Below are 17,666 nucleotides of genomic sequence, written 5' to 3' on the forward strand. Positions count from 1 at the left end.
AACTCTTGGGCTTAAGTGATTCCCTTGCTTCGGCCTCCCAAGTAGCTGGGACTATAGGCGGCCGGCTATTTTTTTGTTGTAACTGTCAAGGTTGTTTAGCAGGCCTGGGCTGGGTTCAAACCCTCCAGCCTGGGTGTATGTGGCCAGCACCCTAACGACTGAGCTATGGGTGCCAAGACTTATAAATAGAAATTCTTGTAGAAGTAAAACTTGCATTCATTTTTTGCTTATGCCAATTAAATATTTCCTAGTGATACATAAATACCATCTACCTGATTTTATGAGTTTAAACTGTTTTATTAGTCACTTTTTGTAGCTACCTGAAAATATGTAGGTAAAGCAGGGGTTAGGTCAACTTTCTTTTCCTGTAAAGGTCAAGGAAGGTCCAAAGCGTAAATACTTCAGGTTTTGAACCATACACATTTCGTTTTTTTGTTTTGTTTTTCTTTGTTGAGACAGAGTCTCACTTTGTAGCCCTCAGTAGAGTGCTGTAAAATCATACCTGACAGCAACCTCAAACTCTTGGTTGGGCTCAAGCAATTCTCTTGCCTCAGCCTCCCAAGTAGCTGGAACTACAGGAGCCTGCCACAACACCTGGCTATTTTTAGAGATGGAGTCTTGCTGAGGCTCAGGCTGGTCTCAGAACCTGTGAGCTCAGGCAATCCACCTGACTTATAATCCCAGAGTGCTAGGATTATAGGTGTGAACCACCATGCCTGGCTATTTTTCTTTCTTTTTTTAAAAACATAACCATTTTAAAAAATATTAAACACGGGTTGCTTCCTTAGACTTCTTTTTTTTTTTTTTTTTTTTTGTAGAGACAGAGTCTCACTGTACTGCCCTCGGGTAGAGTGCCGTGGCGTCACACGGCTCACAGCAACCTCTAACTCTTGGGCTTACGCGATTCTCTTGCCTCAGCCTCCCAAGCAGCTGGGATTATAGGCGCCTGCCACAGCGCCCGGCTATTTTTTGGTTGCAGTTCGGCCGGGGCTGGGTTTGAACCCGCCACCCTCGGTATATGGGGCTGGTGCCCTACTCACTGAGCCACAGGCGCCACCCCATAGACTTCTTTTAAATTTGTAGAGAAAGTGATTTTTATAAAATTTGGAGGCTCAGTGCCTGTAGCACAGTGGTTACGGCACCAGCCACATACACCAAAGCTGGTGGGGTCGAGCCCAGCATGGGCCTGCTAAAGAACGACAACTGTAACAGAAAATAGCTGGGCGTTGTGGCGGGTGCCTATAGTTCCAGCTACTGGGGAGAAGAAGGCAAGAGAATCACTTGAGCCCAAGAGTTTGAGGTTGCCATGAGCTATGACGCCACAGCACTCTACCAAGGGTGACAAAGTACACCAGCCACATGGTCTGGGGCTGGTGGGTTCGAACCCAGCCAGGGCCTGCTAAACAAACAAGCAAACAAAAAATAGCTGGGCATTGTGGCAGGCGCCTATAGTCCCAGCTATTAGGGAGAAGAAGGCAAGAGAATCACTTGAGCCCAAGAGTTTGAGGTTGCTACAGCACTCTACTGAGAGTGACAAAGTGAGACTTTGTCTCAATAATATATATATATTATTAAACAGCCACAGCTTACAACCATTAAAAAACAGGGTAGATTTGGCCCATACACCATAGTTTTCCAACCCTGAGGGAAGGCACTGCAGCAGCACAAAACACTTTCCAAAACGGATGACAAAAACCAGGAGAAAACTAAGCGTATTATATTACTTGTTACTATTAACTTACAGGGAGTATACGCCCTGATTACTTCATATAAATCTTTCCAAATTCACAGTACATTTCTAAATTTTAAATCTAATGTAAAACATTGTGTGTATATACACACATCCCCATGATTCCCCCCCACACACATGTACCTTATTTTCAAAATACTTGCTCAAAAGGCCGGGCACAGTGGCTCATGCCTGTAATCCCAGCACTCTAGGAGGCCAAGGTGGATGGATTGCTTGAGCTCAGGAGTTGAGATCAGCCTGAGCAAAAGTGAGAAACTGTCTCTACCAAAAATAGAAAACTGGAGGCAAGAGGATTGCTTGAGCACAAGAGTTAGAGGTTGCCGTGAGCTAAGATGCCACGGTACTTTACCAAGGGTGACCAAGTGAGACTTTGTTAAAAACAAACAAACAAACAAAAAAAAAAAACAAACTTTAAGCTTTAGTAAGAGGAGTAAGAGAGTGTAAGTACAGGGAAAAGTCCAGCCAGTACTACAAACGCAGTTTATGAAGTGGACAATTTATACAGTGGTGGCTATATGGCCTTCCAGCTGGTGGAATGTTCTGGCTAATTATGATCTATTCTATACAGCAGAAGGCACATTTTAAAATTATTAAAATATAACAGCGACCAACAATGCTGAATGCAATGTAACTCTTAATGATTCGGTAACTCTTAATGAATCATCGGTAGGAACCTGATGATCTTTCACATCCGGGAATAATGGAAAAACCTTGTCTTCAGCTGAGAGGACCAGAAGGGGGTAGGGGGCCGAGGATGGGAGGTGGCCTGGTAGGTGGAAGGTGAGTCACTCCACTGACAGATAATATGAAGGTACAGACTTCCTCACAATGCAATGTATCAATATCAAAACTGCATTTGTGCCCCATGAATATATACAAATTAACAATAAATAGGAAAAAAGAACAAGTAGGCAAGTGCGCCCAGGATGAGATGCCAGCTGACTGGCATATGAACAACCTGAATTGGGGAACAAGAGAAAACACGTCACCTATGCAGCTGCACCTCTAACCACTTCTCCACATCATAGCCTCTTGTCCACTCAACACGTAGAACACTGGGTCATGAACCCAGTCTATCTGTCCAAGAGGCAGAACAGAGAGAGAAGAACACGCACTTTGCTTCTATTCCCAGTTCCACAGTACACTAGCTGAATGATCTAGTTATTACATCGCTTTTAACTTTAGTTTCTTCAAAAAATGGGTCTGATACCACCTACCTTGTGGATCATTATGAAATAGGCATAAAAGAAAGCACAAAATTGTACTTGATAAACAATATGGCACATTTCTAGCTACCTACTTTCCTGTTTTCTTCATAAATCTTCACTGTGTTAAAGGTTAAACTGATTTTGAAAGAGACCGATGAACTCAACCACATCATTCCACAGGAAAGTTATCATATGATCCTTCCATCATTTAACTTAAAAACCAATCATGTATGCTCATGAAAATATAATGCCATGTATTTCTTACACGTTCCACCAGAGGGAACTCTTTTCACAAATCAAAATAAGCTTCCAGTATCAAAACCAATAAAAAAAAAAAAATCAAGTTAAGCTCTGGAGTTAAGAAAACAGTGTTTAAATTATTTAAATTACTATTAACTTTACTTAAATTTCCTGTGAAGGATAAAGTGAGATAAACAAAATGAGAACAACTGCAAAAAATCATATTCAAGAAAACAAATACACCTGAGGCTCATTTGCTCATTTTATTCCATCAAACATTCACTACATTTACTGTGCATACGATACAACAGAAGTTGGGGGAATCTGCTTATCCTTGCAGGATCTGTGCACATTCTTTGACTTATTTACTCCTCAATCCAAAACTTCAGTGTTGTTGCTAAAACCACAATACAAATACATGAAAATGTGCACTAGATCCCCCTCTCTGAGCACAATGTCCACAATACATGAAACAACATCGTTTGATACCAGCTTTGTGGTGGGGTTCTTCCATATTTATATTAAAACATGGGTAAAATAAAATTAAATAGCCAACTTTGGCTAGATTGTGTCAAAACAATTGCTCCAAATTAGGAAGTAATTCGGCAACATACATCAAAAGCATTTTAATAAGTTCATGCTCTTTTGACAGATAATTTCCTTCCTAGGATTATTTCCAAAGGAAATATTAGAAAATAAAATACTGTATTCAAAGACTAGAGTGCTTTCATAATACTGAAAAACCACAAACCAATAAAATAAAATCATATAATGAAATATCCAGTAATAAAAAGCTTTCAAAAAACTGCTCAATGATAGGGGGAGATGTACAAGGGGAAGACACATGAATGTCTATAATATTTCAAGTAATACTAATTTGGGGGGGAAAGTATTTAAAAAGACTAGAGAAAAATGGACCAAAGTTCTATTGGTGGTTATCCTTAGGTGATAAATTTTTATTTTCCATATGAATTAATTCATGAGTATTATATTATATTGAACAAATAAGCATTATTAAAAATACTATTTAAAACTTTTATATAGAGCTTAAAACTTTATGTTTTTTTGGGGAAATGCCATTTAAAGCTTTTTTATGTGTGGCAGTCCAAATGCATCTATAGTAATGACAAGCCACAGCAAGTTTCACAGCATCTGAAAAACCTGAAAACAGGATTCCAAAAAAAGAAAGGTTTCACACACTAAAAGCTAAATGTATACAGTGGGTATTAACATTCTACATAAAAATCACTTAACTAAGAAACTGAATTAAATTAATCCAGTCTTCTATTAAAATATACAATAAAAATTCTATTAAATTAAATGCAACATAATCTAATCTAAAATATAAAATAATTCAAGACATAAAAACCTTCCACTGTCTAGAGAATCTAACACAGAAAGCTTCTGATACAATTTCACATCCCTTCACCATAAAAACTCTCAACAAACTAGGTATAGAAGGCCATGATTCAGTACATTAAAGGCCAAATATGACAAACCCACCTAACATCGTACGAATGGCAAAAAGCCGAATACCTTTTCCTCCAAGAAATGGAACTGGAGAAGGATGTCCACTGGCAGCTACCGCTCTTATTCAACATAGTATCCAAAGTCCTAGCAAGAAATCTGGCAAGAAAAAGAAATGATGGGCATCCTGGCTCGGTGCCCAGTGCTTAATGGTTAAGGGCACAGGCCACGTATGTTAAAAAAAAAAAAAAAAAAAAAAAAGAAAGAAAGAAAAAGAAAAGAAATACCAGGCATCCAAATTAGAAGGAAGTCAAATTGTCCTTGTCTGACACTATCTTAAGCTGCATCAACAGACTCTTAGAATAACTAATTCACTAAAGTTGCAAAATGAACATTCAAACTCAGCAGCTTTCTGTACACCAACAATGAACTACTGAAAAAAGAAGAAAGTGATCACAGATACGATAGCTGCCAGAGAAAAAAGAATAAAATACTACTTAGGAATCAAAGGAGGTAAAAGACTTCCACAAAGAAGACTATAGAACACCGAGGAAAGAAATTGAAGAGACACAAATGGAAGGAGAATCAAAAATGTACTGTGAAAGTGATTATACCACCAAAACCACTCTGCAGATTCAGTGCAATCTCTATCAAATACCACTGACATTCTTCACAGAAACAGAAAAAACAATTCTAGAAGTCATATGGAACTGGGAAGAGCCAAAGCAATCCTGGGCAAAAAGAACAAAGCTTGAGGAATCACACTCCCTGACTTCAAAGTATACTACACAAAGCTACGGTGACGGAACAGCATGATACGGGCACAGACTCAGACAGAACAGAGAGCCAGGCCTAAATCTGCGGACCTACAGCCCACTGATTTTTCACAAAGGCACCAAGAACGCTCACTGGGAGACAACAGTCTCCTCAATAAATGGAGCTGTGAAACCTGCATTTCTAAATGCAGAACAATGAAGCAAGACCCCTCATCTCTCAACATATACAAAAATCAACTCAGAATGAGCTGAAGCCTTAAATGTAAGACCCCAAAATATGAAAATACTAGAAGAAAACATGGGAGAAATGCTTCAGGACACTGGTCCAGGCAAAGCTTTTCATAGAAAAGACACAAAAGCCAAAATAGACAAATAAGATTATATCAAACTAAAAAGCTTCTGCAGAGCAAAGTAAACAATAAACAAGAGACAACCAGCAACATGGAAGGAAATCCTGCAAACTATTCATCCAACAGGGATTAACACCTGCAATATACAAGGAACTCAAACTTTTAACTCAAGAGCAAAATAGATAGATAGATAGATAGATAGATAGATAGATAGATAGATAGATAGATAGATAGATAGATGATAGATAGATAGATAGGCAGGCAGGCTTGGCGCCCATAGCTCAGTGGTTAGGGCACCAGCCACATACACTGGGGCTGGCAGGTTCGAACCCAGCCGGGGCCTGCTAAACAACTACAACTACAACTACAACAAAAAAATAGCCAGGCATTGTGATGGGTGCCTGTAGTCCCAGCTACTTGGGAGGCTCAGGAAAGAGAATCACTAGAGCCCAAGAGTTTGAGGTGGCTGTGAGCTATGATCTCACAGCACTCTATCGAGAGCAAAAAGTGTCTCCAAAAAAATTAATAAATAAAAAGATACTACAGGTAATGTAGAGATGATTTATAGTAAACAGGAGGATGCAGACAGCTATATGCGAATACTACACCACCTCCACACCCCTTGAGTAGGTACGGGGCTTGGGCATCTGTGATCTTAGTATCCACAAGGGATCCTAGAATTAGGGACAATTATGTTTAGTAAATTTTAAGAGTCTCAGGGTTGTTCTGAAAAGTAAATGGATCTGCCCTAGGTATTTATGACCAACTATAAAACATATCTGTGTCAGTACCTTTCAGAGATTAAATCTAAGTGATTCAACTGAGTATTTTAAAAAAGCAGGAAAAAAGCACTGGATGGGATCAGATTTCCCTACTATTAGAAGTAAATCACATTCAATCATTTCACAAGGAACCATTTGCTTGCTCTGGATTCCCATATGCTAAGCCCTTCTTCCTAAAATATTTTATTCCTTTTAGCCTCCTCAATCCAATCCCCTTTTTGCAGGCACCCTACAATTCTCCTATCCCTTAACACTGAACCCCTCTGAGTTGAGATCTTTTCCAATTCCTCAGCTATCCAATCTATTTGCTATCACACTGTCCACAAATTCATCACTGTTTTTACCTAGGGCAAAGTTAAAAATGAAGACAGTGAAACTCAGAGACAAACCCTATGGTGTTTTACCAGTGGCCTCCAGAGTGGCGATTATTTAACTAGAAAACACAGGAAGACATAAAATTTACAGGGAAGCTACTATAATCATCAAGCACCGAGCAATGGGCTTTCAAAGCTCACTTAAGCCCCTGGACAACTTTGACAAGTATTAACAACAGTTCAACTTCCACAAACAGAAACAGGTTCAGAAAAGGGACTTAACCAAGATGTGACAGCTTCTATGTGCCAGTGCTAAAATCTAAACTCACATCTAATCTCCATCCTATCACATTGGCTTAGCATCTTTTTGCTATCTACACATAAGTCATGAACTAAGTTAAAACCTCAGTCCATATTTCTCTTTGTTGACAAGTATATCCTAAGACTGTCACCAAAACCTTGCCGAAAGCATTACACTACCTCATTATTTTATAAAAGGGAGGAGTGACATTAGCAAGATGGCCCACCCTACATGGAGACAATGATTCAACAAAAATGCACAGACCAGGCGGCGTCCATAGCTCAGTGGGTAGAGCGCCAACCATATACATCGAGGCTGGTGGGTTTGAACCTGGCTCGGGCCAGTTAAAGCAACAATGACAATTGCAACAAAAAAACTGCCAGATGTTGTGGCAGGCAACTGTAGTCCCAGCAACTTGGGAGGCTGAGGCAAGAGAATCGCTTAAGTCTAAGAGTTTGAGGTTGTTGTGAGCTGTGATGCCACAGCACTTTACCAAGGGCAACAGCTTGAGACTTTGTCTCAAAAACAAACAAACAAAAAATGCATGGACCATTTCCATCAACGGAAAAATCCAGAAATCAGTTAGGGGGTTCCTACGCCCAGACAAGCACAAAACCACCTGCATCAATGTTTTTAGATAATTTCATGGCACTCACTTGACAGATTCTCCTACCACCTAACAGGGCAATGTAACAGGGAGGAAGCTTTCCAGCTCCCACCTTTTCCCTGAGTAGGAAAAGAAAAGACTGGAACATCCCATTGTCTGCCTGGGGGTAGGGGGGATGCTACTAGTTTTGAGGTTGCTGTGAGCTGCGACACCACAGCACTCTACCCAGGGTGACATAGTGAGACTCTGTCTCAAAAAAAAAAAAAAAAAAGAAAAGAAAAGATGCTGTTTATCAAGGGCATCTCCTCAAGAAATAGCACCAGGAAAACTGGATTTCTACTCGAAAAAGAATGAAATTAGTACCTTATTGTACACCATACACAAAAATCAACTAAATAAAGGCTTAAGTGTAATACTTGCAACTATAAAATTCTTTGATGAAAACATAAAAAATGATGTTGGTATAGGCAATGATTTATTGGATACGACACACAAAGCAAAAATAGGGAAGTAGGACTGTATCAAATTAAAAATTATAAAGGCAGTGAAACATGAACAGAGTGAGAAAGGAACCTACAGAATGGGATAAACATTTGCAAATCATGTATTTGATAAGGGATTAAAATACAAAATACATGAGAAATTCCTACAACTTTAACAAAATAAATAGACCAATTAAAAATTGGGTAAGGACTTAAACAGTACTTGTTCAAAGATGACATTCAAATGGGCAAGAGACGACAGGTATGATACATAAAGATTCTCAATAGCATTAATCATTAGGGAAAGGCACATCAGAGGCCAGGCCAGTGGCTCACGCCTATAATCCCAGCACTTTGGGAGGCCGAGGCAGGTGAATTGCCTGAGCTAGATTCAAGACCAGCCTGAGCCAGAGCAAGACCCTGTCTCAAAAAATAGCCGGGCATTGTGGCGGGCACCAGTAGTCCCAGCTGTTTGGGAGGCTGAGGCAAGAGAATCACTTAAGCCCAGGAGTTTGAGGTTGATAGGAGGTGTGACACCACGGCACTCCTCCCAGAGCAACAGCTTGAGACTGTCTCAAACAGAAAAGAAAGGTATCGCTTTGAACCTGGGGTAAAGAAAACCCACAAAATAACAAGTACTGAGGATGTAGAGAAACTGGAACCCCTGCCCGCTGTTGGCAGGAATGTAAAATGCTGCAGCCAATACAGAACACAGGATGGAGATTTCTCAGAAAATGAAAAACTGAACCACCAGATCACCCAGCAATCTCACTTCCAGCCATTTGCCCAAAAGAACTAAAAGAATCTCAAAGATACCTGCATTCTCATAGTCACTGAAGCATTATACATAATAGCCAAGACGTGTGAACGACTTAAAGCTCATCACCAGGTGACTGAATAAAGAAAATACGCAGGTACACACAATGGACTATTAGCCTTAAAGGAGGAGGAGGCGGCACTGGCTTGTTACAATTTGGATGAACCATGAAGCTTTATGCTGAGGGAATAAGCGAATCGCAGAAGGATTCCAGTGATATTAAGTGTCCATCAGCCAAACCGACAGAAGCAACGAGTAAAATGATGGCTGCCGGGGCCTTGGGGGAGGCAGAAGTGGAGACCTGCTGTGCAGCGGGTGTGAAGGAGCTCTAGAGATCTACTGTACGACAATGCACATGCAGGTAACCATACTGTACTGTATTCTTCAACAATGTTATTTTTTAATTGAGTAGATTTCATGTTCTGTGATTTTTTACCATAATTTTCTAAAGGGGGAGGGACGTGCAGTTTGCATGACTTGACTCGTTCACACTGAACTCACTGCAGTCACAGTCACCTTCAGGAGATCCACCTTTCCCCCTGTAGGACGTCTTCACGTAATCATCTGTACGGAATTAGACTGACATTAAGCTTCCCTATGTGGTTTTCAAACGCCACTTTCCCCCTTTTAGAAATCAGAATGACTCGTCCATCTTTAACCCTCTAGTACCTCTCCTTTCATCCAGGATGTTCCAAAGATTATTTTCGGTACTGTAGAAAATTTAACTGTAAGTTCTCTTAGTATCCTAAAATAAAACTGATCTGGGATAGAAGATTTGGAAGAAACGCTTAGATGCTCACTAGTCTTCTTCCATGCTACTCACAAATTTCAATTTCTCTCTTACCAATTTTTTTGTACCTTTTCCAAATTAATATGTATTCTCACATAGAAAATGTTCTAAAACAAGCTCAAACAAAAACTGCTGGAGCAATTTCACTTTCTCTTATCAGCTTGCATTATACCAAACAGCAGAACCAAGCTTTCAACAGTATAATTAATCAAATCCATGGTATTTCTATAGACATTTTAAGAATACAGATATTGAAATTGTAATTTCACTGCTTACTTTTAAATATGCAGCTGCCTCTTGGACAGAAAGAGTTCTTTGACTAGAACTGCCACATTCATGATCTCCTGGAAAGATTAGCATATTATTAATTTTGAATCAGTACCAAGTTAAACAAAAGAAAAATATTTAATTCAAAATGTTTTATAAATTATACATTATAGGTTATATTATAATTAGTAAGGAAAGAATATGTTATTTTTACTTTCAATAAGAAATTCCAATAACTAATACTACCTTTGCATAAACCATAACATCTTTTCTTTTTTTTTAGAGACAGAGTCTCACTTTGTCACTCTTGGTAGAGTGCTGTAGCATCATAGCTCACAGCAAGCTCAAACTCTTGGGCTCAAGCAACTCTTTTGCCTCAGCCTCCCAAGTAGCTAGGACTACAGGTGCCCACCACAACGCCCGGCTATTTTTAGAGATGGGTTCTCACTCTGGCTCAGGCTGGTCTCAAACCCGTGAGCTCATGTAATTCACCCGCCTCAGCCTCCCAGAGTACTAGGAAAAGCACTGTATTTAAATGCATTTCAGCCTAGATAAGTACAGACATATTTTCCTCTTATATTCCTAATTAAATTGTAAGCCAGAGTAGGAGCTATATCAGACTAATAATTATCCCCTGACCTTGGCACACTGTGGGGGTGAGGGGTCATAGATATGCACTATTTCTAAAGGGGAAACATTCAGCAAATTCATTGTACTAACTTACATGCCTACTCCTAAAGCTAATAAAGTAAGGGTTCAAATAAGTTTGAATTTATTACTGAATTTAAAAACAAGCATTTTCTGGCTCAGCGCCTATGCTCAGCGGCTAGGGCTCCAGCCACACAACTATAACCAAAAAATAGCCAGGCGTTGTGACGGGCACCTGTAGTGCCAGCTTCTTGGGAGGATGAGGCAAGAGAATCGCTTAAGACCAAGATATGGAGGTTGCTATGAGCTGTAACACACAGCACTCTACCGAAGGGGACATAGTGAGACTCTGTCTTGGAAAAAAAAACACATACACATGCATTTTCAGAGTACAATTAAACCTATCTTTAGGAAGCAGTGTGCATACCTTAAAATTTTTTGTAACAGATGAACAGGGAAATTAGGTAGAAGTCTCTGCCTACGATTTGTTTCTACAAACAGATATGCTCCATATAAATCTTTAGGAAACCACATTTTCTTTTCTTTTAACTGTTGATAGAAGTGAAGTCAATGCCTTTTCTTTAGGCTCTAAGAGGTCATTAGAGATACATTATCCTCATACCAGACTTAAATGTCAGATGCTCCCTATACTGCTTCTTTCAAATAGTTTTAAAAAAATTTTTTAACATGGAAGTAAAATTAAAGTAAAATCCTTGGCAAAATTTTCTCAAATACTATGTTCTTATTTACCAGTTTATTCAAGTAGCCAGGTTTTAATGGCAGTAGTCATAAAAAAGTAGTAGTATGTATTAGATGAACACATTTTGAAATGCACCCAGATTCAGACTGTCACAGATTTAGAACAGAGGTCAGCAGACGGGAGCCCACAGGCCAAATCTGGCCTGCTGACGGCTTTTCTACATTCAGTTTATATGGAACACAGCTAGACTCATTCATTAATGCACTAAGTATGGCTGCTTTCTTGTTGTGACAACAGAAGAGAGAAGTTGTGACAGAGGCAGTCTAGCCTGTGAAAGCCTAAAATATTCACTATCTGACCCTTCACAGAAAAAAACTTGCTGACCCTTGCTCTAGCAAGAATCTGTGTCTTTAAAAGTATACCAGACTGTGCTGATCTAGCAGGCCAAGAGCTACAAGCCAGCGTTAGAGAGATACCTGTGTCGCAACCCACAGGAACTGTATTAAAGGGGCGCAGCATTAGGAAGATTTGAGAGCCAGTGCTGTAGACGTCTGTGTTAGCAGCATCAGGAACTCCTAGCTAGACTGTATATTAATACTTAAACTTTTGGGTGCCATGGCATACTAAATAAACGTCAGTAGCTTGTAACACATGAATATGACAGTTAGATGACGCAAAGAAGCCTTTCAGTAGCAAAAAAAAAAATTATAAACATAAAAAGCTGACCAGAATCAAGGATCCAAAGAAAAAACAAGAACAGGTGAGAGGACAGGAAACCATCAGGATCTACCACAGAAGGTGTCATTCACCTGCCAGAATTCCACCCACCGTCTGGCACCACAGAAGAAACTGCTATACACACAAGTTAGAAAACCAGTATTTTTCTTTTCTTGTAACTGCTTATAAGAAGAGAATCCAAAGTCTTTTCTTGAGATTATGTATACAATAAGAATAACTAAAAAAAGTTAATAGTTAACTTTAAAGATACTTAAGATAAGCTCCTAATGTAGCTTATATGATAAATTTGATATTAATTCATCTAAAACATGTTAACTTATTCTAATTGCAGATGTGTTAAATATCTGAGAGCTCTCAAAGAGCAAAATATGAAGAAATGCATTGAATCAGGAAAGAAAATTCCAGGAGAATATAAAGTAGAATCTGTGTAAGGCAACCAGCCAAGGGACTGTAACAAACTGGTCCACATACAGGCGGTCAATACTGATATGTACATGGGGTGCACGTCTGGTCTCTGAAAGCTGGGTCAACATAAGGAGGTGGTCCATGTAGGGAGGTATTTCAGCTATAGAACCTACAGAGTTCCTACTGTATTTACTTTATCCAGGGGAATGACACCTATATAGCTATCAAAATAAAAATCTGCATTTACATTTAATCCAAGATTTTACTGAATAGTTAACTCATTGCTTATCCAACTCAATTAATATTTTAGCTTTCAGAAGTTGTGTTACTATTAATGCAATACAGAAATATGACTTAAAATTACACTGCATAGTACAATACACATACACACACCCCAACACAGGCGGCAGGCAGGAAGAAGTCTTGGACTCCACATATCTACTAAAAACAAATCACAGTTTATAGATAAAAGTTCTAAAGGAAAATATTCTACAAATATGTTACAAATATAACACCAAACTTGAGAAAAACTATTCCTACTGATACAACATGCTACATACGTGCATCAATTTTTCAAAACAACTTCAGATAATAAATGTCAATGCAATTACCTGCAAGCTGTGCCAATCGATCATGGAGCTTGTACAATGTGCTCATCATAAGATTTTTTTCACTTTCCTAAAATTAGAAGAAATTATTACAAAATATCCAATTCTAAGAAAAAATATGTGCCAAATAATTGTTATTCAAAAGGAAAAAAACAGTAAATTAATTTAAAATAATAGAAGCTACATAATCTGAAAGACAAAAATTCACCTTTAAATAATGGCCACAATATTTTAAGGAACATTAATCTAAGAATTTAAATGATTAAATATTTTACTTTCTTGAGAATGATCAAAACATTGGCCCTACAGTTTGTACAAAAAAAGGTCTCATAAAACAATAAACACTCCCCACAAAAGCAGTGCTCCCGGCCCTTGTCTATACAATGCAGGCCTATGCGCAGTGTTCTAAGGACAGTTTTTCATTAAGACTGCCTGCCATTCGTGGTTCTTTTTCTGTGTGTATTTATTGAGAGTCTTGTTCTATGTTGACTAGTGTGCCATGGCCTCAGCCTAACTTAGAGCAAACTCAAACTCCTGGGCTCAAGTGATCCTCCTGCCTCAGCCTCCTGGGTAGCTGGGACTACAGGTGCATACCACCAAACCTGGTTAATTTTTCTATTTGTGGCTCAGCACCTGTAGCTCAGTGGTTAAGGCGCCGGTCACATACCCCAAGGCAGGCGGGTTCAAACCTGGCCCGGGCCTGCTAAACAATGACAACTGCAACAAAAATATAGCTGGGTGTTGTGGCGAGCACCTGTAGTCCCAGCTGCTTGGGAGACTGAGGCAAGAGAATCACTTAAGTCTAAGAGTTAGAGGTTGCTGTGAGCTGTGATGCTACGGCACTCTACCAAGGGCGACACAGTGAGACTCTCTCTAAAAAATAAAAAAATAAATAAAAATAAGTTTTTTTCTGTTTGTTCTATTTTTGTAGCGATGGGATCTTGCTTTATTCAGGCTGGTCTTATACTCTTGACCTCGAGTGATCCTTCCATCTCAGCGTTCCAGCGTGCTGAGTTTACAGGTGTGAGCCACCACACCCACTCAAGACAGCCCCTTCACATTTGGTTTTAATCTCACTGAACCACACAAAACTAAGAGAATGAGTGTTGGCACAGATTGAACCTCATCCTTTCCTAGGATCCCAAGGTGGCCCTGTATGAACTTATGATTAAAGTAAAACAAATACTCAATGACTATCTAGTTGGAGTTAAGAACAACTCTCTTAGCAATGTGAGAGACCCAGTGAACAACATGGTTCCTGTTCTAAAGGGCAAAAAAGGTACTATACATGACAGATGCAAAGTATGACGTAAATACGGAAGAGGGAAGGAAGGGTAGAGCCATCTATAAAACAGAGTATATCTGAGTTAGATTCCAAAGTAAAAAAGAAGAGGTCAGCACTTGAGGCAGAAGGACAGCCTGAGCAGCCTCCATGACACCCATAGTTACACTTCTTACACAACCAACAGTCTACGTACTGGAAAAATAGTTTGGAATTAATTGCCCAAGAGCCCTGGACACGAAGACAAAGAATTTGGCTTCATTCTGAAAACTTAGAAGGAAGAAAGGAAAACAGACTTGTCTCTCAGAATGTACAGGACGGCCTGGAGGCAGAAATAACTGAAGAGTCCAGAGAGGAGACTACCGCAAACAACGTAAGCGCCCTAACAAGTACTCCACTGCAGTAAGACTCTCGATTTAGGAGCAACCACAATTAAGTGTGACCAATAAGGGTGATGAAAGAGTGAGTCAGAGAGGGGGTGACAGCTTATCATTCCATCTGAAATGAATTCACGATTCAGCAAGGGTCTATATCTTCATTATGTCCTTTCGTCCTGGAGTGTCTAACGAAACAGGACTACTAGGTGAATACAACTATGGAGCAAATTCAGGCAGGATATAAAAGGCTAAAATATTAACATTCATATATCTAAAGGCATGCAACCTCAGCCATTTATTTTCATGGTGTATGTTCAGAGACAGAAGAAACTAAGTTTGCACACTGTAGGTGGCATGCTTTCATCAACCTCGCTTTACTCGGTGACACGAAGAGCAAAACACATCAGAGCCCCCAACATCCTACCACAGAGTCCCTGGTTTTACGTCGGAGGGTTGACTAAGTTATTTATTCCTTTAGTTCATTAGCTATCTTCCAACACTTTTGCTTTGAGGGAGGGCTCAACTTTATTGCAATCAAATTCTGAATCAAGCCAGTCCTTAACCTTTGCATAAGATTAAAAATCCAAACTCCAGGGTGGCACCCATAGCTCAGTGGGTAGGGCACTGGCCACGTACACCCAGGCTGGTAGTTCGAACCCGCCCCGGGCCAGCTAAACAACTATGACAACCACAAAAAAAAAACAGCCAGGCATTGTGGTGGCTGCCTGTAGTCCCAGCTACTTGGGAGGCTGAGGCAAGACAATCACTTAAGCCCAAGAGTCTGAGGTGCTGTGAGCTGTGACCCCATAGCACTCTATCCAGGGCAACAGCTTGAGACTCTGTCTCAAAAAAAAAATAAGTAAACACAAACTAAAAATCCAAACTCAAAAAATCAGGCATTAAAGAGTAAAAGCTGGGCGGCGCCTGTGGCTCAGTGAATAGGGCACTGGCCCCATATGCCGAGGGTGGCGGGTTCAAACCCAGCCCCAGCCAAACTGCAACAAAAAAATAGCCGGGCGTTGTGGCGGGCACCTGTAGTCCCAGCTACTCGGGAGGCTGAGGCAAGAGAATCTCATAAGCCTAAGAGCTGGAGGTTGCTATGAGCCGTGTGACGCCACGGCACTCTACCGAGGGCAGTAAAGTGAGACTCTGTATCTACAAAAAAAAAAATAAATAAGTAATAAATAAAGAGTAAAAGCTGAAACTCAGGGTTTCGAAAGCCATGTGTTTATGATATATTAAGCCACAAAATCTTTTTTTTGTTTGTTTTCAGACAGAGTCTCATTATATTGCCCTTGATACAGCGCCGTGGCACCAGACCTCACAGCAATCTCAAACTCTTATGCTCAAGTGATTCTCTTGCCTCAGCCTCCCAAGTAGCTGGGACTACAGGTGCCTGCCCAATGCTAGTTTTTCTATTTGTAGAAAATCCATTTAGTAGAGATAGGGTCTCACTCCTGCTCAGGCTGGTCTCAACCTCAGGAGCTCAAGCAAATCCACCTGTGTCAGCTTCCCAGCGTGCAAGGATTAAAGGCATGAGCCACTGCACCCAGCCACACAAAACCACTTCTAATAGATACATTAAACATAACAAGATGAGCAGGAATTCCAATGACAGTATAGTTTATGGACTTGATACATAAAACTAAAGTGAATCTAATTAAGTGTTGGGATTAAAATAGCTAAAATTTTTGAAGTCTGTAGAGAGGCTAATTCCTTTCTATGTCCTAATCATACCCTTCTCCAGTCCCCTTACAAAAACAAAATTTGAACATTTGGTACGGTCCTCTATAACATCTGCAATTAACGGATAAGACCTAGGAATAAACTTTGTGTTTTGGACTAGATAAGGGAACTGGCTGCCACAGAGGATGACATACACACTGTTACATTCTCAAGCAAAGAATTCAAGCTCCCACAAGTTCAACAATAATTTTTTTCAAGAATTATTTTTCCTGGCTTGGCACCTGAAGCACAGTGGTATGGCACTGGTCACATACACCAAGGCTGGCGGGTTTGAACCCAGCCTGGGCCAGCTAAACAAGGACAACTGCAACAACAAAAGGCAACTAGCCGGGCGCTGTGACGGGCACCTGTGGTCCCAACTACTTGGGAGGCTGAGGCAAGAGAATCGCTTGAGCCCAAGAGTTTGAGGTTGCTTTGCGCTGTGAACGCCATGGCACTCTACCAAGGGTGACAAAGTGAGACTGTCTACCAAAAAAACAAAAAAATTATTTTTCCAATGAAAACTTATTCACAACGAACATCTGTATTACAAGGGTCTCGATGCCATCCAAATGACCAAGTAAATTACGATATAGTAAACAAATCCATTTTTAGAGAGAAACAGAAAGGCCCTGGTCCCATTACCTTTAGCCCCAGCGGCAACCTGAAACGCACACGGAAGTTACGCCCTTATCGTCTCAGTTTGGTTACACTCTTACCACATTCTGATTGCTCTTTAAGTTGTCTCCTAACATTTTAGCTTAAAGTATGTGTAACTTTTGGCTTCCCTCATGGCCCAGCAAACTAAAGATCCACAAATACATACATATTTAGAGTAAGCTTTCAAGTAACCTTTCATTAAACAATTTTACAATCTGAGTTTGATACATTCTGATCATCTGTTTTATCAGGGTCCAGATTATATCATTTACCAAAGCCTGTCATCCTGTAAAGCAAAATTTCCATTCTTAGGGGGAAAAACTATAGAACAATTCTACCAAGTTTTCTCATAATTGTCACCTTTAAGTATCT

General features: G+C 39.9%; 1 protein-coding gene across 1 annotated transcript in view; it reads right to left on the reverse strand.

Annotated features, from left to right (window-relative positions):
* The window catches only part of LEMD3 (LEM domain containing 3), a 78,439-nt gene that overhangs the window by 14,353 nt on the left and 46,420 nt on the right, over window positions 1–17,666 (reverse strand). The window contains exons 3-4 of the mRNA XM_053555594.1: window positions 13,254–13,320; window positions 10,161–10,228 (exon numbers count right to left, since the gene is read on the reverse strand). Of these exons, the coding sequence (XP_053411569.1) occupies window positions 10,161–10,228; window positions 13,254–13,320 (135 nt within the window). The remainder of the gene's footprint in view (window positions 1–10,160; window positions 10,229–13,253; window positions 13,321–17,666) is intronic.

The sequence above is a fragment of the Nycticebus coucang genome, chromosome 12 (genome assembly GCF_027406575.1).
Source record: "Nycticebus coucang isolate mNycCou1 chromosome 12, mNycCou1.pri, whole genome shotgun sequence".
NCBI classification, from domain to species: Eukaryota; Metazoa; Chordata; class Mammalia; order Primates; family Lorisidae; genus Nycticebus; species Nycticebus coucang.